Source organism: Hoplias malabaricus, chromosome 4, assembly GCF_029633855.1.
Source record: "Hoplias malabaricus isolate fHopMal1 chromosome 4, fHopMal1.hap1, whole genome shotgun sequence".
NCBI classification, from domain to species: Eukaryota; Metazoa; Chordata; class Actinopteri; order Characiformes; family Erythrinidae; genus Hoplias; species Hoplias malabaricus.
The window spans coordinates 60703741-60729625 of record NC_089803.1 but is presented as its reverse complement, the minus strand read 5'-3'; the positions used below and the strand labels follow the sequence as shown (position 1 = coordinate 60729625).

At 36.0% G+C, this 25885-nt stretch overlaps 1 protein-coding gene across 2 annotated transcripts; it reads right to left on the bottom strand.

The window, feature by feature from the left end:
• Positions 1-685: 685 nt before the first annotated feature.
• On the bottom strand, positions 686-25885 carry LOC136694463 (beta-1,4-N-acetylgalactosaminyltransferase 3-like). 2 transcript variants are annotated; one of them, XM_066668054.1, is made up of 20 exons: positions 25671-25885; positions 15094-15137; positions 14826-14894; positions 14623-14718; positions 14067-14157; positions 13619-13719; positions 12631-12698; positions 12204-12279; positions 11990-12056; positions 11474-11617; positions 10128-10237; positions 9865-9965; positions 9670-9707; positions 6570-6756; positions 6246-6472; positions 5706-5859; positions 5508-5580; positions 5182-5335; positions 3396-3522; positions 686-1814 (listed from the first exon to the last, which is right to left on the bottom strand). In XM_066668054.1, the coding sequence occupies exons 1-20, from the start codon at positions 25819-25821 to the stop codon at positions 1724-1726; spliced, it is 2169 nt and encodes a 722-aa protein (XP_066524151.1). In that variant the 5' UTR covers positions 25822-25885; the 3' UTR covers positions 686-1723. The 2 variants fall into 2 exon arrangements, with proteins under 2 accessions (XP_066524151.1, XP_066524150.1); XM_066668053.1 differs by having other exon boundaries at positions 688-1814; positions 6570-6759.

The following is a 25885-nucleotide window of genomic DNA, read 5'->3' as shown; positions in this document are numbered from 1 at the left end:
TGTGTTTTGGACTGTGGGAGGAAACCCACGCAGACACAGGGAGAACACACCACACACCTCACAGACAGTCACCCGGAGCGGGAATTGAACCCACAACCTCCAGGTCCCTGGAGCTGTGTGACTGCGACACTACCTACCATGCTTATTGTGAAAATATTATAATATATTTTTAATATAAGAGCAACTCTTACAGCTGTAGCTTATATGATCTGTGTTCCTTGATAAGACGTTTTGAATAGCAAGATAAATTCAAGTTCCTCAATTTATTCACAAGTATCTTAATTTTATTGCAAAATATCTGCCCCGTTCTTTGGATGTTAAATGTTAAATAACATTGACAATCTATTAGAAGTTTAAAAGAACAGATGAACTATAAAACAACTGCTCTTGTTTATACTTTGCCTGACCAAAAACAAACCTCACTCTGTTACTGCTGTGGAATTTTGCCTGGAATGCCCACAAACCTGCTCAAGGTAATGTGGCCATAATAGGGTAACAATACTTAAAAAAAAATCTTTTTCCAAGACACGTCAAGACATTTTATTCAATTATCTAAATAAAGTACAGCACATTTAGAAACAAAATTAATAAAGTTCCAATGGAACATGTGTTTGGTTGTTTTGTTATGATTAACGTTAACGGCTGCCTCAATAAACCCTATTTAAATGGGGTCTGATAGAAATACTGCACAAGACTGTGAAAACAATAACAAAATCAAACTAAACAAACATATTTTTACATTATATCTTCTATAATTAATTGTTCTATGTTGTACTTGCTCCAGGTGACTATATAAAGATACCTGGTTGTTTGTTATATCCAATAAGGGTAATTTCCACCTAATCTGCCTTTAGAGTGGTGATGGACAAGCACAAGGTGTAATGTAAAGGTAGTGAAGACTGCATTAATGATCTTGTGTCTTGCAAAAATTTAACCTTTACTAAATGTCAGCTTGCCCAACCAGACATGATTTCTACAGCTTTAGTCTTGATTTAATAATTTACCTAATCTGTTCAGTAATTTTTCTCAAATATGAAGTGACTACTAAATCAAAATCTTGTGAATTGTTTAGTGAATCAGCATTTTTGGCTGTTATGCTTCAGTGATTTTGCTGATGAGTACATTGAATCAAACATTACACCAGTGGTGGACTTTTCATCTTTATTACAAACAATATATATTAATTCAGCACAGAAAGCTATTCACATTTAGGTAAACGTCATCTTGTTTTATAAAATGGCCACTAATTTGCAGCGAATACACCAAAAGCTTGGTATCAGTGTTTCCTAGACGTCATGTTTCATTCCTAAGGCTTTATTAGTAGGTGGAATGACAGCCAGGGACCTAGGCTGAGACACGTGTATGGGGCATGGCATGATGTCATAATGTTTCCTTGAAAATTCAAGGAGACTTGAAATGATCCTGTTTACAAGGATGGCTTTTTTTAGGTGCACAATACAATCTTTGAGCTCAAAATATGAATGGATATTTGGGAGGGAATGAAGTGCTGAAAAGCCATAACCAATAGAATGGAAAAGTGAACTCTCTCTTTAGAAAGCAAGGGACATTACGTTTTCCTGGGAAATTTGAAAAAGTAAGATAAAAGGACACAAAATTTGTTTTGGCGACTTCAAAAGTTTCATTGTCCATAATTTGTAACACTTCCATGAAAAAAAAAAAAAAAAAAAGTCCATTATACTGCCTTTGAACTTTTGTGATGTAATTAGTTATTCCACATTCCTCGCTTTGAATGGTGATAGTGTAAAAAGTTCCTCAGGTTTAGCCGCTCAACCTCCAGCTTGTTTTCGAGAATCCTGAAAGGCAATGAGAATTTGACACTAAAAAAGATTATTCACTGCTGTTAACATTCACTGCTAAATAAAATTTCACACTTTTGTTCCTATAGAGGTCTCTAGAACAGGGTGGGTAATTTTACACGCCTGTAAGAGGCTGTGTGGCTGCTGGATTTTAGTCCATTCTGGCCAGACCTGATTTCACTCCTTTATTTAGTTCGTCTGAGTAAAACAACTGATCATGTGACCTCCTGGTTGCCAGGAACAAAAGCCAGCAGCCACACCGGCCCTTCAGGGAAAAGACTGCCTATCCCTGCTCCTGAAGAAGGTGTTATGCAACAGCAGCCAATTAACCCTGGGTTATGTTTATTTGTGAGTGTACAGATACTGGAAAATCTGTGGTGTGTGTCTGTTGAGTTTGTCCTGCTATGATTTTGCAACTTTTATGCTGCAACTGAATTAACTTTAAAAGAAGTTGTACCCTGTCTCATCAGTCTTTAGAGTGCTAACATTTAGTTCAGAATAGTCAAATCCAGATGATACAAATAAGTATTAAAAGACCCCATCTTCCTCTTCACATTACCCCACAGATTTTCTATGGGGTTAAGGTTAGGGGAGTTTGCGTCTGTGTGTGGTGGTTCTTGAAGCACTGACTCCAGCTGCAGTCCAGTCTTTGTGAATCCCACACACATTTTTGAATGGGTTTAGTTTCACAATCCTCTCCAGGGTGTGGTTATTCCTATCGCTTGTACACATTTTCCACCACATCTTTTCCTTCCCTTTGCCTCTCTATTAATGTGCTTGGACACAGAGTTCTGTGAACAGCCAGCCTCTTTAGCAATGACCTTTTGTGTCTTGCCTTGCTTGTGTAAGGTGTCATTGGTCGTCTTTTGGATAAAAGTCAGCAGTCTTCCCCATGATTGTGTAGCCTACAGAACTAGACTGAGAAACCATTTAAAGGCCTTTGCAGGTGTTTTGAGTTAATTAGCTGATTAGAGTGTGGCACCAGGTGTCTTCAATATTGAACCTTTTCACAATATTCTAAATTTCTGAGATACTGAAATTGGAGTTTTCATTAGTTATCAGTTATAATCATCAAATTAAAAGAAATAAACAAAGTAAAGAATACATATAATATACAAGTTTCACTTTTCAAATGGAATTACTGGAATAAATAATTGAATGGAGATAAGAAAGTATGTAGTGAAACAGATGGACTACAGCCTGTAATTATAGAACTAAGTGCTCATGTATGGTCAGTGGAGGTGATAAAAGAGACAATGAGTGTAGATATCAGGTAGGTGTTCCTAATCCAGTGATTGTTCAGTGTACTTGTGGCTTGTTTACAAGGGCTCTGCTGTAGGTAGTTTGTTTGCAGATTATATGCTGTTTGTGTCAGTCTGTGAGCCTAAATGCAGGATGGTTTGGTTATAAATGTAGGAGTAATACTCTTGTTATATAAAGCTGTTTCTTTTTGACTCTTGATCAAATAATCCAAATTTTACTGAACAAGAAGTCTCAAATTCTTCTGGAAACAAGGACAAGGTTTTCAATGTGCATACATATAATGAAAGATTCTGTAATAGCTGGTTCTCTTTTTACCTGTCTAAAAGCTCCCAGTCTTCTCCTCCCCACTTATCTTTGAAGTCTTTAGTGTTCATGCCCCCTATTCGTTCCATGTCTGATTTATAGATTCCTATCAGACCGTAACCATCAATTTCCCAGAAACCTGACACAAACAATAAAGGTCAAGAACAGTGGACAGAAACAGTATCACAAAGCTAGGCCTGGACGATAATTGATAGCAATACATATTATGACAGACATGTCATTGAGAACGTAAAAAAGAAATGTCAAAAAAGTACTTTTTGATATAACATTGGATAGTTTCATTTAAATGCATTATCACATTCTTTATGACTGTGCTAGGATTGACAGGCTAACAGTCAATCACCTGTAGCCTTTTGCTACCTCTTAGTTAGGTTGACCAGATGTCCTCTTTTTCCTGGACATGTCCTCTTTTTTAGACTTAAAAAAATGTCCGGGTGGAATTTCACAAACGTCCGGGATTTTGTTTTTCTAAAGCTTACATAGAACTTCGAGAAGCGTTTCGTTCACAAACTAGTCCCGCCCTCCCCTACTCCGATTGGTTCCCTTGAGTGAGAAGGGGGAGTGGTGAAGTAGCCTAAAATCTTCTGATTGGACGGCCTGACTGTAGAGCTACTGTTATTGGTTTATAACCTTCTCTGTAAACATTTAATTGGTCAGTCTGCACGTCAGTATTCATCCCCCCGCGCCCCCGGAGATGTGTCCTCTTTTTCACCATCTCACATCTGGTCACCCTATCCTAGTGGATTGAGTAAGTGTGAAGACTGTGAGGGAACTCTTGATAAAATGGAATGGTCAGCTTTTTAATCAGAACATGCACTGCCCAGACCAAGAATGGTGGTGATTTGTGGTAAATTAAGTGTGGATAACTGTTGTGTTTGTCAGCAGTGGATTGATTTTTCTGGAGCTTTTGACAACAAACTAGCAAAGCAGTAAGAATTTTTTAAATACGCCTGACATTACATAGAGCTCACATTACACTGCTACATGCTAAATAATATCATTATAGTGTTTTAAACATGCAGTGGAGTGACTCTGCATTCAGTATATGTAGCTAATAACGTAGCAAAACTAACAACAGGCATAAGATGACCTTCCAATTTAACATATGCGTAATTACAACTAGTGAGGAAAATTACACAGCAAAAATCACATTATTTTTTATGGTAAAAGAGTTATGTTACAGTATTTCAGTTAATCAGTATTTCATTATCGGGCAGGATTATCAAAATGTTCATTTACCAATGTGTAGTGTAATTTTTTCTTGTGGATTTGAGTAATTTGCATACTGTGCATGTATATATTATTCTGATAAATGTTTGAATATTTTAAATAATGATAATAAAATGAGAGTATTAAGATTCAGGACATTTGATGTCTTCATTCTTCAGCTGTTAAATTACCTTTTAAAACATCAAAAAGGATATGAAATGTTATATAACAATTATTATATAAAAATAATGTATATAATAATTGTTACATCCATTTTGACCCTGTCATCCTGGAATAAGCCTCTGCTATCAGGGAAGTAAAAAAAAAACATTTGCTAGAATAACCTGTCCTTCAGGATATTCAAATAATGAGCTGACCTAATTTTGTTATAGTTGTTTTATTTTTCGGTCTTAATCATGTCTGGGAATCTGGTAATACTAGTTTATTTTTTATATATTTTAATATTTTCAAAAGCACATGCTGTTAACACAGGTGTGTTTTCAGTGTAACAAATTTTAGCGATTCTGTTGTAACTGACTGAACATCAGATGGGATGTAAGTTTAATACCTGTGGGAGCTTGTGCTGAGGATCCACAGTCTAGTCTCATTAAAGCTGGAGCATAAATCATTTTGCCCTGCACACAGTGTTTACGCACAGTGTGAATTATTGATATGGGGAAATTGAGATGCAGGTCACATGTGAACAAAATACTGTTCTCATCCTAAGAGTAGAAAAGAAAAAAGCGAAAATTGTTACAGAAGGCTCTTATGAAGGTGAAATAAATGTCAGCTTAAAGGCAGTCAGGGAGCAAACCATTGATAAAGTTCATCACTTTTCACAAAATTACTTTTATGCATGTTGATTAGAATAAATAAATAAACAGAGTTCCATACGTCAACAAGATCTATTGCCGTTTGAATTGCAGTTGTTTTAAGGAAGGTTCCTTCCAGCCTTTTATACTGGTAGCTGCAAATATATATATATATATATATATATATATGTCAGAATGGGGAAATGAACACACATTGGACAAATATGAGACACTTATCTAGTTCAAAGCTAAAGATATATGCAAAATAAAAAAAATATACCTTGGTAGTTTTGCATTACTCAATGCTTTCTCTATATTAACATCATCACTGCTGTAATCAATTATAATCACATTGAAGTTCTCATCCCCTGTGGCTCTGTAAATTTTCTCCATTTGTTTGATGAACTGAATGGTCCATCTGCCCTGGTTTTTTACTATTGGAGTACAGAAATAACAGGAAGTGGAAAAAACAAGAAATAAACAGTTTGCATAATGCTTGCAGTATCTGTGTAAAAACATGGTGTTAATATAAATGTAAAATCTCAACACTATGGTTCAGAAAGGGCATGGATCAATCAGTAAACCCTTACTGAGATAAGGAAAGAAGCACATTTCTACTTTTCCAAAGCAATGTACCTTGCCTTTCCAATGAAGCATTGAATAGCATTATTCAGTATGTGAGAAATTGAACCTTGTGTTGCAGTTTTTAACTGTGAATGAGTATATGAGTTGGTGGTAGTGGTGATTTGCCCTGAAAAAAACTATAAAATCTATATTTCAAAAAATATTTGTATTCATTAAAAAATCCAACAATTCTGACCTGGCAGAATGACATTGACTCTAGCTGTTGGGTCCCAGGAGAAGCCTCGTGGGGAACAGAGAGCAGGTGGGTCTGGACTGTCCTTATTTCTGGTTACGTAAAAATAATGAGATATGAGCATGTTCTGGCCCTTCCCATCCTTCAGCTCCAGCTCCAGGAAATAGCGTGCACCTGCATCACCATCTGCTCTCTTCTCCACATTCAGTACACGATTCAGGACCAGATCACTGCACACAAAGTGAACCAGATCCAAATGCTTAAATAGTCCCTATCATTTGCTACAAAGCTTGGAAGTACACCCTGGAAACTAACAGAAATATTTACCTGGTGCTTTCTGTTGTCAGAAGTGTATACATGAAGGCGTCAACAATATCCATAGCATCTTTTTCATTCATGATGACATTTCCTGCTCTCTTGCAGGTACTGGTGACTTGAGTGGGCTGATTTGAATGCAAGTCCACAGGATTTACATTGAACACACGCTCCCAGTTTGGATCAGCCTTGTTCTCACCTTCTAACATAAGAGTTGATGTTAGGCATCTTAGTGAATTCATAACAGACTTGACAATCATATATAAGAGCATCCAGGCAAACTCAAGTCATCCATAAATAAGAACATCCAGAGAAACCACAATTAACAGTTAATCCACAGTTAGTGGTAAAACAAGCATGTTCCAATGTTAATGATTTCTTGATTTATCAAAAGTAGATTTAAATCTCATTATCATGAGATACTTTATGGTTTTAATTTGGTAACCGTTATTTTTAAACTCCCTCCCTAGTCTTCACTGTGATGTCCTCAAGAGGGACCAATGGGAAAGTATCTTCTGTATATTCTGCACTGAAAAATATCCTGAAAGCCTCAACTGTCTTATAAATGATGAATGATTTCTTTAATTAGAAAATTCTATCTCCATGGACCTCAATTACAGAGCACTGTTTCATCAGTCAGATAGATATACAGAATGCATTTCTATATTAATTATGGAATGTTAGCCAAGTCATGTTCCTTTATGAAGTGTATATTTTATTCAGAATATTAAAATGGAAAGGTGATTGTTTTCAGTAACATTAAAATCATCACCGTTAACATTTAATGTACAAACCGGATTCCAAAAAAGTTGGGACACAAAACAAATTGTGAATAAAAACTGAATGCAATGATGTGGAGGTACCAACATCTAATATTATATTCAGAATAGAACACAGATCACAAATCAAAAGTTTAAACTGAGAGAATGTATCATTTTAAGGGAAAAATATGTTGTTCCAAAATTTCATGAAAAAAGTTGGGACAAGGCCATTTTTTACCACTGTGTGGCATCCCCCCTTCTTCTTACAACACTCAACAGACATCTGGGGACAGAGGAGACCAGTTTCTCAAGTTTAGAAATAGGAATGCTCTCCCATTCATGTCTAATACAGGCCTCTAACTGTTCCGTCGTCTTGGGCCTTCTTTGTTGCACCTTCCTCTTTATGATGCGCCAAATGTTCTCTATAGGTGAAAGATCTGGACTGCAGGCTGGCCATTTCAGTACCTGGATCCTTCTCCTACGTAGCCATGATATTGTGATTGCTGCAGAATGTGGTCTGGCATTATCTTGTTGAAAAATTCAGGGTCTTCCCTGAAAGAGATGACGTCTAGATGGGAGCATATGTTGTTCTAGAACCTGAATATAGATCTCTGCATTAATGGTGCCTTTCCAGACATGTGAGCTGCCCATGCCACAAGCACTCATGCAACCCCATACCATCAGTGATGCAGCTTCTGAACGGAGCACTGATAACAACTTGGGTTATTCTTGTCCTCTCTGGTCCAGATGACATGGCGTCCCAGTATTCCATAAAGAACTTCAAATCGTGACTCATCTGACCACAGAACAGTCTTCCATTTTGCCACACTCCATTTTATAAGACCCCTGGCTCAGTGCAAACATCTGAGCTTGTGGAGCTTGCTTAGAAATGGCTTCCTCTTTGTACTGTAGAGTTTCAGCTGGCAATGGCGGATGGCACAGTGGATTGTGTTCACTGACAATGCTTTCTGGAAGTATTCCTGAGCCCATTCTGTTATTTCCTTGACAGTGGCATTCCTGTTTGAGGTGCAGTGACGTTTAAGGGCCCGGAGATCACGAGCATCCAGTAGACTTTTACGACCTTGACCCTTACGCACAGCAATTGTTCCAGATTCTCTGAATCTTTTGATGATGTTATGCACGGTTGATGATGATAACTTAAAAGTTGGGTAACACCATTCTGGTATTGCTGCACTATCTTTCTGCGCAACAATGGTGGAATTGGTGATCCTCTTACCATCTTGGCTTCAGAGAGACACTGACACTCTGAGAAGCTCTTTTTATACCCAATCATGTTGTCAATTGACCTAATTAGTGTTAATTGGTCTTCCAGCTGTTCGTTATATGCTCAATTTCCTTTTTCCAGCCACTTATTGCTACTTGTCCCAACTTTTTTGGGATTTGTTGACACTGTGAAATTTTGAATCAACATATTTTTCCTTTAAAATGTTACATTTACTCAGATTAAACTTTTGATCTGTCATCTATGTTCTATTGCGAATAAAATATTGACATTTGCCATCTCCACATCATTGCATTCAGTTTTTATTCACAGTTTGTTTAGTGTCCCAACTTTTTTGGAATCCGGTTTGTAGTTAGTTCCTGTTAAGATCAGGACGTTTTCTCATGTAAACAACTCACTAAAATGTCAATTCAATACAGTGTTTTATTTAAAAACATGCAGAATTTAGAGGAAAAACCCTGTTTATAAACATAAGCATACATAAACCTAAGGCAGATCAGGATAGTGTATGATCATGGAAAGCCTGTTATTGTCTGTTCATAACAAACTACAAAACTGAAGACTACACTGTACTGAAATGACACTCAAGCAATGAGTTTACAGCCCCATCCAGGGTGTGTTCACTGGGTGTGTTGCACCCAGTGATTCCATATATAATTAGAACTAGAATCACTTCATTGGCCACTGTGCTTGCACTCAGTGGAATTAGTTCACCACATTAAACCCAATCCATGCTGAGAAACACACATTTACACACACACATTAGTGAACACTATGGGGCAGTGTGCACACATGCCCGGAGCGGGGGGCAGACCTAGCCATGGCACCCAGGGAGCAGTTGGGGGTTAGTTGCCTTGCTCAAGGGCACTTCATTCACGATCTGCCGGCTCTGGGAATCGAACCGGCAACTTTCCAGTTACAAGCCCAGTTCCCTAACCACCAGACTTACAGCAGCACTCATGGCTGTTCCCACCCTACCATGACCCTTAACCGGATAATAAGGTATGTGTCTAAATACAACTGTCCTTCAAAGTTGCAGAGATTTACTTGAATAATAAAATATTTATAGTTGTGCTCTACAGTCAAATCAATCAGAATGATTAGTTACCATTCTCCTCAGTTTTTATAAACTGCAGAAATCCACCTCTAGAGAAATAAACACAAAATTTATAATGTTATTTAAATTAATATACCATCATAACAATGTAACATTACTACACACTAAATTACAGGTTGAGAAAAAGTGTTTATATAAAGTAATTTACTGGATGCTAAACATAAGCAATATAGAACAAAGGCCTACCCATCAGTGAATACTTTGTCCTTGTTGTAAAAACACATCTCATCAGTTATGGTATGAGTTTGTCGAGTGTAGTCATTGGGAAACACTGCAGAGTAGTGAACCTTTAAAAAACAAAAACAAAAAATAACATAAAAATGAGAAAATACATTACTGCTTTTTTGACATTACATGCTGTGATTTTATAATGTGTTTTCTATTTGACCTGCAGAATTACTCATATTAGGTAAACTAATTCATGTAAAAGAAATTGAAGGCATACTCACATAGTAAATACCATGATATCTTTGCATTTTTTCACCAGCAAAAACATTAATGGGCTTATAATCACATTCAGGAAAGATGTTGTCCAGAAAGGACATGTTCATCAGGGGTACTGTAGAGAGAAAGTAAGAATGAGTTGATATGTGTTAATGATTACATTGATTATTAAAGAACTGAGGGTTTTACTGCAATTATTTGGCCTGGTCTAATTAATTTTTTTGCTGCTTATTATGAAAATAAATACATGTCCTTTGCAGAGAGCACACCCTAGAATCAAGAAAAATCAAAAAGGAGTTCTCTGCAATGCCTCTGTATTTCAAGACCACAATGAGTTCAAGTGGATAAACTAAGGACAGAGACCTCAGTAATCTCAAATGTATCCTTATCTGTTACACTGGAGATTTCAGTAGAGTCACAACCTCTGATTAGCCAGATTAATTAAATCCTACTCTTGCCTGTCTCTTCCCTATCTCTCTCATGTCTCATATCTCCTATTTGTCTCATTTCTTTCAACTAAGGAATTTTTGAACAATCTCCATTAGGTGTCCTGAGCAATTGCAAAGCAATCTATGAGCAACAAAAATGTTCTTTGGTACTTCTGTAACTTTTAATACATTCATTCATTGTCTATAACTGATTATCCAGTTAATGCTTGAGGTGGGTGCAGAGCCTACCTGGAATCACTGGATTTAAGGTGGGATCACGCCCTGGACAGGATACCAGTCCATCACACAGTCACACATGTGGACACTTTTGAACAGCCAATTCACCTACTAATGTGTGTTTTTGGGCTGTGTGGAGGAAACCCACGCAGACACAGGACCCACCAACCTCCTCACAGATAGTTCCCTGAGGCTGGGTTTGAAGCCACAACCCCAGGAAACTGGAGCTGTATGACAGCGTCACTACCTGGCGTGCCACCATGCTGCCCCAGTTTAATATGGTTCATTTACCGGCTGAATTTAAAGTCTATCTCAATTGGGATTATTTTACATGATTAATTAATGGTAATTAAAAAAGCAAAAACAAAAGCAAAAACAAAAAAAAAATAATAATTTTGTCATGTCATATGAAAGACACTATACTCCGTTTTTGGTTATATTTATAAATGTTTTTTCTCTAGGTCTAAACACCTTCTGACATCATGTCAAAATCACTCTGATTTCTGATTCAGGTATACTAATATTTTAACATATTTTCAATTAGAAATTAACAAAATCCCCAGAGATGTCCCAATATTTTGAATATGCATGTATATGTTATCTTTATTTAAGGAAGAATTCATGTGTACAGTGTAAATATTATTTAAATTTAAAAAAAATAAAATACAACTTTTTGAAGCACTTGCTTTGGAAGATGATATCCCGTGGGTCTATCCTGACCATGTCCACTTCGGGGTTTGCCTGACTGTAGATGAAGCTGGGGCGTATTTCATGACTGGCCACAGTTTGGGGGATGTGAGCTGTGCTCTCTGCCTGCAGAGAAGTTTCATCTGCACATGGAAAATAAAGCACTAACTTCAGCAGTTAAAGAGAAAGAGGTTAAATATAGCAAAGTCTGCACATAACCCATTCAGTCATTCACCCATACATACGACCAGAATAATGCTACATAAGACAAAAAATTAACCCACAGCATTCACAGCAAGCCATGCCCGGAACTTGGCTAAACGATGGAATTTAAAATATGCACTTTTAATAAGTTGAAAATCTAATAAAGAGACCCACCCATGAGTATAGGTGTGCTTCTTTGTGTGGCTTTTAGTTATAAAGGTGCGGTATCTGATTGGCTTTCTGTCAAATTTCTACTGAAGACTTAGCAGGCGCCACTGCATAGTAAACATGTTTATAGTGCTGAAACTTACTTGCATAAAGCGATAGGTACTCAGAGGAAATGACAGAAAAAGAGCTATTTTTCTGATCAAGGCGCCACTGAAAAAAGACAAAAAAAAATCATTATTTTCTTTTTGGTGAAGGCCTTATGCTTAAACTTAAACTGCACTATTCAAATTTATATTATGTAATGTGCACAATAATGTTAAATTTCATAATCAAACACAGATAATGTGATTGTCATACCGCAACTTCCACATGATCTATCCCTTCATTGTGCTGCATGAGCACTTCAAAAAAATATTGCTTTCCTTTCAACAGCCTAAAAAGAAAGAGATGTACTTGTATACACAGGAGAACACAATAATTTGAATAAAAGGAAGTCATAGTTTTCTAAACTATACTTTGGGACTGTTATACTTTTGCCAGCAAAAATTAGCAAATGATATTACATTATATATATAAATAACGGTACCACTGACATGAATCAGGTTGCTTTGTAGTCCCTGATTATGTCAGTAAAGGTTTAAAAAAGGTTTACTATACATTCCACATAACTCATTACTGGAGAAAATGATTGGAGAAATGATTGCTCTTTCATTCCGTGTCCTGACCAATTGACTGGATAAAACAACTCAAACTGGTAGAACATACAAATAAATATATCACTTACTTTACTGGTTGAGATATTTGAGATGGAAATTTTCCATATTCACCTGGGCCAGCCCACTGCACCCCTGTCTGGTATAATAATAATAATAATAATAATAATAATAATAATAATAATAATATTACAGTAGTTTTAAAAGTATAAATAAATAAATAAAAAATACAAATAGGCAGGAGACAATGCTAGTGTTAAAGATATAATGTATGGCATCACAGTCACAAACAAATGCTTCATGTTTTTAATGACATCTTGTAGGTTTTGAAATAAAAGAAGAGGCTGAATAAAAGAAACTTAAGAAAACTTAAGAAATTGCTGAAATATTTGTATTTTTAACTAGTTCATTTCATGTTGGAATATTACTTTATATGATGAAAATCTGTTAAAAGGAGTTCTTTATAAAATCACTTTGACAATGGTTACATACACACATACAAGTCTGTTTGGTCCCTTGAGCTCATTGATTTTACTAAAAAAAAACTGCAAAGACGAAATATTCAAACACAAAGAATAATTCACGAGGTCCACATAATCATCAGCAGGTTATTCCACAGAAAATAACGTAAAAATCATAAACTGGCTTCATTAATACTATGATCCAGATTTGAGCTGGATCCTTGCTGGTCAGAGAAAGCTGTAATGGTAGAAAAATCTGACCTGCGACGAAATTAATTTGGGTGTCTGATTTTTGAAACACATATCTCTGACAGAAATTTTACAGGAAAAGTAAGTGAAATAATATCCACGAAATAAATAATGATATATTTTTTAACGGAATGTTTTGAGATTGTTTACTTGTGGAGAATTCAAATGAACCTTTCACTGTTTGAAACTGTTTACAGACTAGTTAAAGGGCACTAATAAAAAATGTAAGCCATTTGTTATTCAGTAAGCTTTCATTCAGTTTCTTTTACCTGACCGGTTGTCATATTTTATAAGCTCATATAAATAAAATACTTCCATGCCTTAAATGATTTTAGGTAACAACACTTACCTTTCCAAGATAGGCCAGGAGTCTGAGGCTTTGTAATGTTTCATTCAAAGCCAGCCAGAACTCTGAGTTCTTATCAGAGGATATTGCAAAAATATACATGCCTATCAAACAGTAAGCAGAAGATATTAGTGGTGGTGTTAACGATGTACAATAATAATTATAAAGGATTTAGGACACCTTCACCATAATTATTAAGCAATTATGAATAAATCATCAATTACGACTTATTGTATATCAATTGAAATATGAATATCTGATGAAGCTGACATGGCATAAGAATATATATAAGAATATATGTCATATAATAAATAACATTTAAAGCTTCAAATATGTTCACACATTATCTTTAAAACAGAGTAGGGGTACGAAAGAGATCTAATGTCATAGCTTAGACAAGGTCTAGGTGATGAAACAAGTTACTGCAAAAGGTTTTTCCTGCAGTACTTACCACTGGATGGTGGGTGAAGGTATCCAAACATCCTCACTCCATAGTTTGTCCATTTGGGATAAAGTGAAAGCTTGCTTATTGTAGTCCGAACCTAAAATTATGACACACGTCTGCTTTAGTGAATATGTATAGTATATAACACTCGGGTCATTCCATGTGAATACTAGCTTAAAGAAACAAGAAAGAACATAAATAAGCAAAATATCAACTAACTGAATCTGATTCATGAAACCCTTCAAAGTTTCTGAAATTTTAAATGGAACAAACTCCCATTTGATACTTGATATACAAGCAAACTGGCTGTAGATGACATGTTGACATGTTATTATATATTTTTTTAATGTCTCCTTAGTGGTGTTCGTTTACAGATATTGAATCATGTTTCTTGGATTTTTAACCTCAAGGTAAATGAACTGCAACTGAACACATAATGTCATAGCCACCAGTTATTAAAGTATTCAAGTTCAGAAATTGCATTCAATGTTTGAAATGATCTGTATATATGTGAAAAACTCTATGGTGCGAGAATTAGTGTAATCGATGTGTGAAGTCTTACATGTGGAAATAGAGGATAAAGTACATTCTTCCTCAGCTGTTCTATTGATGTTCCACACCAGTCTTCAAACACGTGCAGGTTTGCTCTGCCTTTAAACTGGTCAAAATACAAAATAAATTTGCAACAGTTTGTGAAGATTATTTCCATTCATTCAGTCTGACAAGGTCTTGTGAAAAGAGTGAATACATGTGTATGATTGGCACCTGTGGGTTCCATGCTGATCGCTCTTCCTCAACTTGTTCATCAAAAGCTTGCTCAATCAGCTGAATGTACTGAGAGACAGAGAGAGGAGTGAATGGAATATTGTGTATCAAGAACTACACCAAAATGTAATTACTAAGAGAAAGCTCATTTGCTACTCTTGGCCCAGGTAATCAGGAGTTGCTGGACACCAGTTACCCGATCCAAGTGTGTTTGTAGCTTGGAAGTATAATTGAAAAGGGTTGGGAATCCTGAGGCCCCAGATCTCACCTGTTCTTCAAACGTATGAAGTTTCTGGCTACTCTGTCTGAGTACTGAAACAAAAGAGAAGATTTTATATCATACACTTTTAAATGGAAACCTTGAATGCTGTTTCTAGATCTGGATTTTGGAACCACTGGGAAGGCACATGGATATTTGTGTCATATCAGTAATGACTGTATTTAAAATAATACATATAATAATTTAACAGGTGTTTAGATTTTACACATATTTCAAGTTTAAAAATTAATGTTTTAATCGAAGTTTTAAGGAATGTAATATTCAAATTCCAAGAGCAACAGTTTTAATTAGTATGGAGAAATGCTAATCACTTTTGCTTGTGATCTGTCTATATATGCTATTTAGATCAAAATAAAAATGACTACATAATTTTCACAACCCCACACATTTCATGTCACATACTTTTCATGTGTTAGTTTCAGAATAATAGATGAAAGACTAATTGATTCATTCATTCACTCATTCACTGTAACCACTTCAGCCAGTTCAGGGTCCAGAACCTACCTGGACTCACTGGTTTCTAAGCAGAAACACAATCTGTATGGGGTGCAAGACATATGTGCTTCACACACTCACCCAGGCATTCATACACTCACACCTGTGGAAAAATTTACAAAGGCATTCGACCTACCAACATGTTTTAGGACAGTGAGAAGAAACTAGAGCACTGAGAGGAAACTCAGAGAGAGAAGACAACTCCTCACAGTGACTAAGGCATTGGTTGAACCCGCAACTCGTCGATCCTGGAGCTGTGTGGTAGCGACACTACCTGTTGCTCCACAGTGCTGCCCGATTCACTCATGTTCTGTAACTGATTCATGCTGATCAGGGTCGTGATGAGTCCAGAGTAGATTCAGAGTTATTGAGCACAAGGTAGGGACACAACCTGGACAAGGTCCACATTCATTATAGGGCAACACTGAATCACTTATTGGTCAGAGCTGTGGACAATTTCAACATTCAGTCAATCAACTTAGAAATATGCGTTTATTAGCTGTGGGAGGAAACCTGGAGGTAAGCACATATAGCACCTGGGGAATGGATTGAACCCTGGACCTCAAGGAATGTGTGGCAGCAACACTAACGTAGCAGTTCCAAAATACCTTCCAGAAGCTTCTCACCATATGATTCTGGAATTTTAGAATATTCCTCTGGGTAGGACTGGTATAATTTTGTAAAGAATGTTTGACCTTTTGCTTGAACACAGGTTTTATTTAGGCCTCAAATTTTCTGAGATTCAGATCAGGAATTTGCAATGGCCACACTAATTTTATCACAACTATAGAGGGATGCTTAGGATGCTTGTTCCGCTGGAAAACACATCTGTGACCAAGATTCTGCTTTCAGGCTGAAAATTTTGCCTTGAAATTTTGCTTTCTTATTTCTGTACTTTTTTGATGATGCCATCAATTTTATGTTGTGTACCACTATTTTTTTCCCCAGCAAATCAGCTTCAAAATATAATGCCTGGAACCCGTACCCCCCCCCCCCTTTTTTATAGAGAAAAAAGCAGTTCTAAAGGTAGGCACTTACATACAATCACTTTCAATATTGCAGTTTTCAGTTTCTTAAAGTCATTACATCAATTTCTGACATCACTCAGGCTGTTAAATGAGTCAGATTGGTGTAAACCTTTGATCCACTGAAAATCTGACACAGTCTGTATGTTTCAGTGTCCTCTGGTGTGAACAAAGCCTTAATTAACTTACCAGAATAGACACATGCATGGAGTTTGAAAGTCTTTATCCAAGGTGCATGCAAAGTTTAAGATTTAGCTGTTTATCATGGATTTCAAGGGAATATTAAAACACATAGAGACAAATAGATTCCAGGTGTATACTTTTCACTGAAACAGCTGTGACTAAATACTTACAAAATATTTTATATTTATACTTTATTGATAATATGGAACTTAATCCTGGACCAAATATTTTTAAACCTGCTTTTTATATCTATCAAGATTGTATACTCATTATGGAGTGAATAATAATACAATTAAGCAGTGTCCATTTTCAGCTGCAATGCAGAGAATTATGAAACCTATATATTATGCAACCCCAGTAAATTCCATTTGTTCTTTTACTTTAGAACATTCCGTTCCTTTTATTCAACCTCTAATTAGCTCTGGAATTAAACCAATGCAAGGGACAAATTAATCGCTGTAGTAAAAACCTTGTACTCTGTCCCTGCTTGGTAAAATTAAAAGTTAAAAACTTTGCCATTTAAATGTACAACATCTTGTTCCTAAATTAGATGAAGTCAAAATTATGATTATGAATATGCTAACACCTACAATTCCTGAGTCTTATCTTTTAATAGAAAATTCTAAATTAAATCATAAATATTGTAAAGGATAAAACTGGTGGTGGAGATGCTTTCTATATAAACCAGAAATATGTGCATCTATTCTTCCTGTAATGTCTGAACAACAAGAAGAAAATTCTTTATAATGAATTAAATTAATATCTTGAAAAAAAAAATCCTTACTGATTGCCAATATGGATTCCATTCTAATCTAACAACTCTGTCCGCATTTTTATGTCTTACTGAACAAACACGTAGCTCACTAAATAAATGACATATTACTGCAGCTGTTTTAATAGATTTCTGTAAGGCCTTTGATACAATCATCAAATTTTGCTGAATAAACTTCATTCATTCATTCATTATCTGTAACCGCTTATCCAATTCAGGGTCGCGGTGGGTCCAGAGCCTACCTGGAATCATTGGGCGCAAGGCAGGAATACACCCTGGAGGGGGCGCCAGTCCTTCACAGGGCAACACAGACACACACACACACATTCACTCACACACTCACACCTACGGACACTTTTGAGTCGCCAATCCACCTACCAACGTGTGTTTTTGGACTGTGGGAGGAAACCGGAGCTGAATAAACTTTGGACATTTAATTTTTCTTTTTGGATAAAGATGCTCTCCGCTTATTTATCAGATAGGTATCATTATAGGTACATTTGTAAATATTCAAACTGTCTTTTGTATGCTGATGGCAGTGATTTTTCTTTTTGAGCCAAATCCAGATGTTATAAATCGTAAATTTGTACTGATCTTCAGGGTTTATATGAATGGTTAGAAATGATTCACCTAACTATAAATGTTAAGAAAACTGAATGTATGTGTTTTTATTCTTATAGGAAATCTTTTTTTTTGTATTACAGCATATTTGCCTTGCAAATCAAATATTAACTGACACAAATTCTTAAAAGTATTTAGGAGTCTATCTTGATTCACATCTTATAGATTCAAATCACATTGAGAATTTAATAAAGAAACTCAGTAGAAACTCTATGTTAACCATAAGATTAGATCATGTCTCCCTTATAATATCTCTTACACATATTTGCATGCACAAATTTCTTATTGCCTCCCAGTGTGGTCTCTCAGCACCAACAAAATTACTGAGCCAGTAGTGAAACTCTACAATGGAGCATGTAAGATTCATGTTAAGCTGTCTTTTTGGACACATCGTGTTGTTTTTACATGCAGTAATGGGGTGACTTTTCAGGATTATGTAAACATTCAAGTAACTTTAATTTCAGATTTATAATAACAATTCCTCTTTTTCACTGATTGATCTACTTTTTCACTGATTGAGTTTTAATAGTAGACCTGAACATAATATAAGATCCGTTTCCAATGTTCCAGCCAATAAAAATAATTATGGTTTTAAACCTTTTTTTAATATATATACTAAAGTCTGGAATAAGATCCCATATCATATCAGAATACTTACATGTAGCGCACATTTTAAATGAGTGTCTATTGCCTCTTCTTCATTCAACTGTTTTTGTTTCTGTTGTATGTTGTGTTTGTTGTAAGTATGTTCAATGTTTATTGTTTTTCTGCTGCAGTAACCTGCTGTAAACCTGCTGAGTCAGGCCACGTGATATGTGGCATTTTTTGTTGTTTCTTCAAATATTCCTGTATAAAATAAATAAATAAATAAAGAGAAAGCTGCTACATATGAAAACTATTTCGTTTTTCACTTTCTGTACTAGTTTTAGATGTTACCCGGTAGCAACTGCAACATTTTATGAATTTCTATTCATACTTTCTACTATTATTATTAAGGAGGAATGCACAGGGCCATGTTTCTTTTTCATTTATTTCCCCACATCACTTCTGTGTATTCTGTATTCTGGTATTACTTCTTGACATTTTAGACCAATATCTAGACAATCATCTAGATCAGTGGTTCTCAGCAAGAGTCCTACATGCTGAAAAGAAAGTTTTGTATTAACTTTCATTTTGTTTAATAAGTTTTTCTTTGTGTTTGATATATTTATTGAAAATTTTACATTATATATATATATATATATATATATATATATATATATATATAAACCCTACCCCCTAATAATGAACAAACAGTATATACTGTATATAAGGGTGTAGAACAGTATATATTGAAGGATAAAACCAGATCGATCAGTATAGCTAGAAAAGAAAATAGAAGAAAAAATAAATAAATTAATTAAAAAAACGTTTTTCATTTTAAGGATCTTTTCCTTATTAAATTGTTCTTCTATAGGATAAAAAAACGTTTCCATAGAGGAACATTTAAAAAAATGGTTCTATATGTCATCAAAAAAAGGCTCTGTGTTTACTCCACTTGAAATGAGTGAATGTCCTCACTGTATATTAATAATGTGGAATTATTTGCTAAATGTGTCTTCTGCATTTAACCCATCTATGAACACACACACACTAGGGCACTAGGTGCTGTGAACACACACCCAGAACTGTGGGCAGCCATCCCCGGCACCCGGGGAGCTTTTGGGGGTTCAGTGTCTTGCTCAAGGGCACTTGGATGGATGTTCCTGCTGGTTCTGGGGATCGAACCAGCAAGCTTCTGGTACCAAGCATGGTGCTCTAACAATTAGGCCAAGGCTGACAAATTTTAATTTAGTACAGGTCTATTGATTGTAAATCTGCCCTTGTAACCCACACATCCAGCATTTAAAGACCTGAAAGTGAATCAAAACATTTCTGGCAGTAGAACACATGGCACCGTGTGAACCAGTCACCTGTTTTTTAGCTTGAGACCTTGACCTGTTCATCATTTCACAGACATTTGTATCTAGAACCCTAAGATAAACATTAGTATTGTTAACATGTGCACACGTGACATGACTTATTGGATTACATTCAGTTAAACTGGACTATGGTGTCTTTGTACAATCAACTGCATAATCAGTAAATTGGTGACATCCACAAAACTACCCACTTCTGCAAATCCAAAAATCTTACATTACTTCAAACCGTGATTTTTGACTGTCATCTACCTGAGTTTGTTCAAATTAACCTTGTACAATATTTTGATATACATCGATCAGCCATAACATTTAAATTACCTCCTTGTTTCAGTTTTGTTTTTGTGGCTCCAATGACCACAGATTTTAGACCACTACAAACTGTATTGTGACTGAAAACAAAGCACCATTGTAAGTCACTCTGGACAGGAGCATCTTCTATAATGATGTAAATGTAAAACAACACAAAGCAGCAATGCCTATAACCAACAATAATTTAGCAGGAGCAGGACTTGAATCCACAACCTCCAGGTCCCTGTAGCTGTATGACTGAGACAATACATGCTGCACCACCGTGTCGCCCAGGGTTTTTTCACTGAAACAACATTTAGTAATTTTGTTGTCAGAATGAAATGCATTCCCATTTTTGGTGTTTGATGTTTTTAGTTGAAATTTAATACTAGTTGTGATTTACATTGTGTTAAATACAAAATGCCATAAAAAACATTATGGAGCTTTTTGGATAATGGATCTTTTTTGTTACAACCATGCCATGTACTTACAATTTATAAACATACTAAACTCCGGTTTCCTCTCACAGTCCAAAAACACACAGTACAGGTGGATTGGCGACTCAAAAGTGTCCGTAGGTGTGAATGTGTGTGTGTCTGTGTTGCCCTGTGAAGGAATGGCGCCCCCTCCAGGGTGTATTCCCGCCTTGCGCCTAATGATTCCAGGTAGGCTCTGGACCCACCGTGACTCTGAATTGGATAAGCGGTTACAGATAATGAATGAATGAACCCTAAAATAACCAGTCAGTTAGCTTCAGGATTGTTAGCTGACTGGACAAACCAGTCAGCTGAGCTCATAAAACCTGTCAACTTATCAATCTTGTAGTGTCATCTATTAACCCAAAATATTTTCTTGATAATAAACTGGTACGTCCTGAACTAATTAGCGGTTAGTGTTAACACCAACATTGTTGAATTAACACTGGCATGTTTGCTCTGTATGTGCTTTTTTTTTGTACTGGGAGGTGTTTTTGTCATCTAATGAAAATTAAATCTTATGAAATTTGTACCAACCGGATGTTGTGTTGGATACTTTACCAAACACTTCTCCTTACTGTGCTTTGTGAATCATATTCATTTACATTACTTGCTTATGGTAGATTGTATATGCTATTTTCATGCTAGTTCCTTCTTGCAGTCTATCAAACATTCACAATGTAAATGTATTTGTAACTCTGCTCTGATTTGTGCAAAATGTTACATGCATGTACATCAGTCCCACCTAAATATTTATTAATATTAAACTCAAGTAAACTATATTTTAAACTGAAACAAATTTAAAAACAACATAGTGAGAAAAAAGCTATTTTATCTCAGATAAAATGTTAGAAATATTTTCAAATCAGCCCTCTCATGTCTAACAGGGTGCTTAGTGGTGAAGCCATCGGCCTGTTATACACTACATCAGCACTCATAAAAATAAAATCGTTGTAAAACTTATTTATTTATTTTCTGTAACCAGTTATCCAATTCAGGGTCACGGTGGGTAACAGTCCTTCACAGGGCAACACACATTCACTCACACTTTGAGTCGCGAGGTTTTGAAACTGGAGCACCCGAAGAAAACTCATGTGGACACAGGGAGAATACAGTCACTCAGAGTGAGACTTGAACACACAACTTGTAAGTGCTAGTTTTATCCAAAATGCAGTGCGTTTTCCAGTTGCACCAGGTGTGATCTATTTGCATACTGGGCCTGCTTTCCCCTCTTCTTCCGTCTGTCTATTTATATTTCACCTGGACCACATTCCTGAGTCTTTGCTTTAGGTAACTTGATAGCCACATTGTTTTTGGCTTTAAGAGCAAACTGCATTTTCCTCTACTGATAAGCATGTACATACACAAACAGGTGCCACCTTATAAAATAATTAAATATTGTAGATGGAGCAATAGTTTGAATTAGTGCTGTTAATTCGAATGACCTTTTTCACTAAATGTTCCACATTTAATAATAGATATTTTACATGATCGCATACCTTATGATTTTACCAAAAAGTCCATAAATGCTATTCAGATTTTCACGCATTATGAACGAAAACACATCTTAACCGTATAAACGCCCCATCCCATAGACCTACACACTGAGACACCTACAGTGAAAAATACATTTTAAAGAGGAGACGGGCAGCATTTCGCAGAGGAGTTTTTTTTGTATTTGTTTTTTTATCCCATTGAAACCGGAAGCATTGCCTGCGCGACGCAAAACAAATTCATCTCTCTCTAAAAAGTCATTCAGATGGCCTTTCCCCAATACTTAATTGTATGTACTGTTGTAAGATAAAAAAAAATCAAGTTGCACGATTTTGCCAGATGTTTTGTTTGCATTTGTTATTGTTCGGTGATAAAAAGTTATTTGTTCATTCAACAGTTTCATGACTAAGCCGAACAAAAATGTTTGATTAATCAATAAAGAAAAAAAATCTGACAATTTAATGTAAAGATTTTAAATTAATTTAAATTTGTGAGAACTTGTGAAAACATATGAGTAAGGTGAGTGTTATATCATTTTTTAAATTTTATGACTCACACAGGTGATTTGCTTTTCGGATATAATCACCTCGGGTGTTTTGCTGCTGTGCGGAAGGACGGTAACGTATATAAACGTATTAGCTAGCTATCCTAGCTAGCTACAGCTCCCTAACCAACCAGCCAGCTTAAGTAAGTCATAAGCCCATTTTAAATACGCACGGTAAAATGTTCCGGAGTTTATCCGGAGGAACTATATGTGTGAACGGGACCACATTCGTCCCGAGCATTAAACTGACTGTATCCCGCTAACCCCTAGGTCCGAGTCAGCGCAGTTGACAGCCGCAGTTTTGGTATGGAACGCCATTGGTCTCTAAACGTGCTGGATTCTCCGTGTTAACACATAGCGTATAATTTCGTGTTAACACGCTAAGGTATTTACGTTAAGTTTGTTACATTCCAGTGTTTAATGTTCTGAGCAATGTTTTTTTTATTTTTTTTTTTAATGAAATTTTGTATAAACATTATACATATATAAACATAATACAAACAAAAAGCCATTTTTTAAATCAGATTTTTTTGTTCAATTCCATTTTGAAGAAGATTTAACTTTTTAACGTTTTAATGTATATATAGAAGTAGATATACATAATTAAATAAAACGTGAGTAAATTAATGTATCTTTAAACATATTATACATGTTTACACAAAGAGGAGGATCTGGAAAGTTCAATTCACTATGGGTTTGTATTGACACCGTATTGTTTAGCAGTATGCTATTAAAAGAATGCACATAATTTATGAACTACGTGAATTACGCCTCAGTATGTGTCACACACATCGTGTGAGAGAATAGTGATGCTTGTTTGATATAAAATTATGAAAAGCTTTAGAGCATGTTATGAAGTTATATAATAATATGCATGTTTACAAATCTTAAACACCAGAACCTTTTATTGTGAAAAATAAACTTCCAGTTGCTATGGGGATCAGCTTACTAGTATTGCTGTCTTCACACTGCTCATGTAGGGCTCAACGTAGCCATAGGTCAGCGCTTAGCTCACTATGTTATGAATAAGTCAGATGAAAAGTAGGGACTATGTTCACAATGGATTTATGTTTCGTGTCAGCTACAGTGTGTGATGTAAATCCTATCATGTATATGTAAGTACGTCCGGATTTGAGGCCCCCCATTGGCGAAAACCTTAAGGAGTGTGTAAACGTGTCATTTTTGGTCACATTATCACACGCAAATTTTTAATAACGTGTTAACGCGCATGTGTTCACACGTTTAGAACCCAACGGCGTTCCATACACACAGGCACCGCTCCTCGCACACTGCACATTTCACGCTGCGAGAGCGCGTCTGACGCAGAGAACCACCCACTGTATACTGCATGTGTGAAAGGACCACTCTGGGACATCTCGAACCTGAAACTGCAGAGTTTCTATGTAGTTTCTAAGGAGTCCATATATGAAAGGGGTTATAGACTGTGTTTTATCTGTTAGAATCATTTCAATGACACACGAGGGTGTACTGCTTTGTGATACTTAATACGTTTTGAGACCCACATTATTCAGGGATATTGCCAATAAACAATCATCAATACCTGAAAAGTTTAAGTAATACAAACTTCAAGTAACGTGGTGTATTATACTTCAAATAGTTATTTACAACTCCTGCATTAACAGTAATACAAATATATATTAACAAAAATGTAAAAATTAAGCTTGCTGTTTACTATTGTTAAATGTAAGTGGTTATTTATTTATTTATATCCATTTTTATTTATTTTAAATACAAATTTGTTTCAGTCCTGGGCAGCATGGTGGCGCAGCAGGTAGTGTTGCAGTCACAACACAGCTCCAGGGACCTGGAGGTTGTAGATTCAAGTCCCACTCCGGGTGACTGTCTGTGAGGAGTTTGGTGTGTTCTCCCCATGTCGGCGTGGGTTTCCTCCGGGTGCTCCGGTTTCTTCACATGGTTTTCTCACATGGTCCAAAAACACATGTTGGTAGGTGGATTGGTGACTTAAATGTGTCCATGTGTGTAACCCTGTCAAGGACTGGTGCCCCTTCCAGAGGTGTGTTCCTGCCTTGCGTCCAATGATTCCGGGTAGGCTTTGGACACACCACGACCCAGAACTGGATAAGTGGTTACAGACAATTCTTTTTTTTTTTTTTTTTTTTTTTGCAATGTCACACACCCCTTGATTGAATAGCCAAAAACAGCAGTAAACAAAGTTAAATAAATGTATAATTCAAACATAACAATGAACAATTTGATCATTTTCAATTATTGTACCCCCTGTTGTGTCATTTGTTTGAATTGACTGATTAAGGAGTATCGACTGACTCAGGGATTTATCTTTTAGGTTTTGACATTCTTGTGTGTACAAGATGACTATATATCAACAGGTGTTTTCTTTGGCTACCTATATTTTATGGTTATTTAATGAAGAACCATATTTGAAAAAGAGATCTGGGAGTGTGAAGAACCTGATCAATTGATTCCATGTATGAACAGAAAAGGCAGTTTATATATATATATGTACACCTGTACAAGTTCCCTTGTTGATGTGGTTCTTATGTGGCATTTGTGTTTGCACCATTAAATTCAGTGTAGTAGAAATTGGACAGTAAAATGGATTCAGGTATAATATTATAGTCATTTAACAAAACATTTAAAATTTGGAGTGTACTACAGTGAGAACTGTGTCACACATTCAAAAGTGAACAGAAACCTAGTACTCACCATTGTTTAATATCTGCTTTTGTTCCATATGAACGGTGAAGAACGCCAAGTACACAACAAGAATCAGCACGCTTAAAACCAGGATCAAGACATAGTTTTTCAACTTCCTGAAGCTGAAAAAGCTAAAGATATCCAGAAAAAGCTCCTTCATGGTTTTTAGAGTCTTTGAGAGTCTTGAACACAAGAATACTGTTGTCAACTGCTTGACGCTGTCA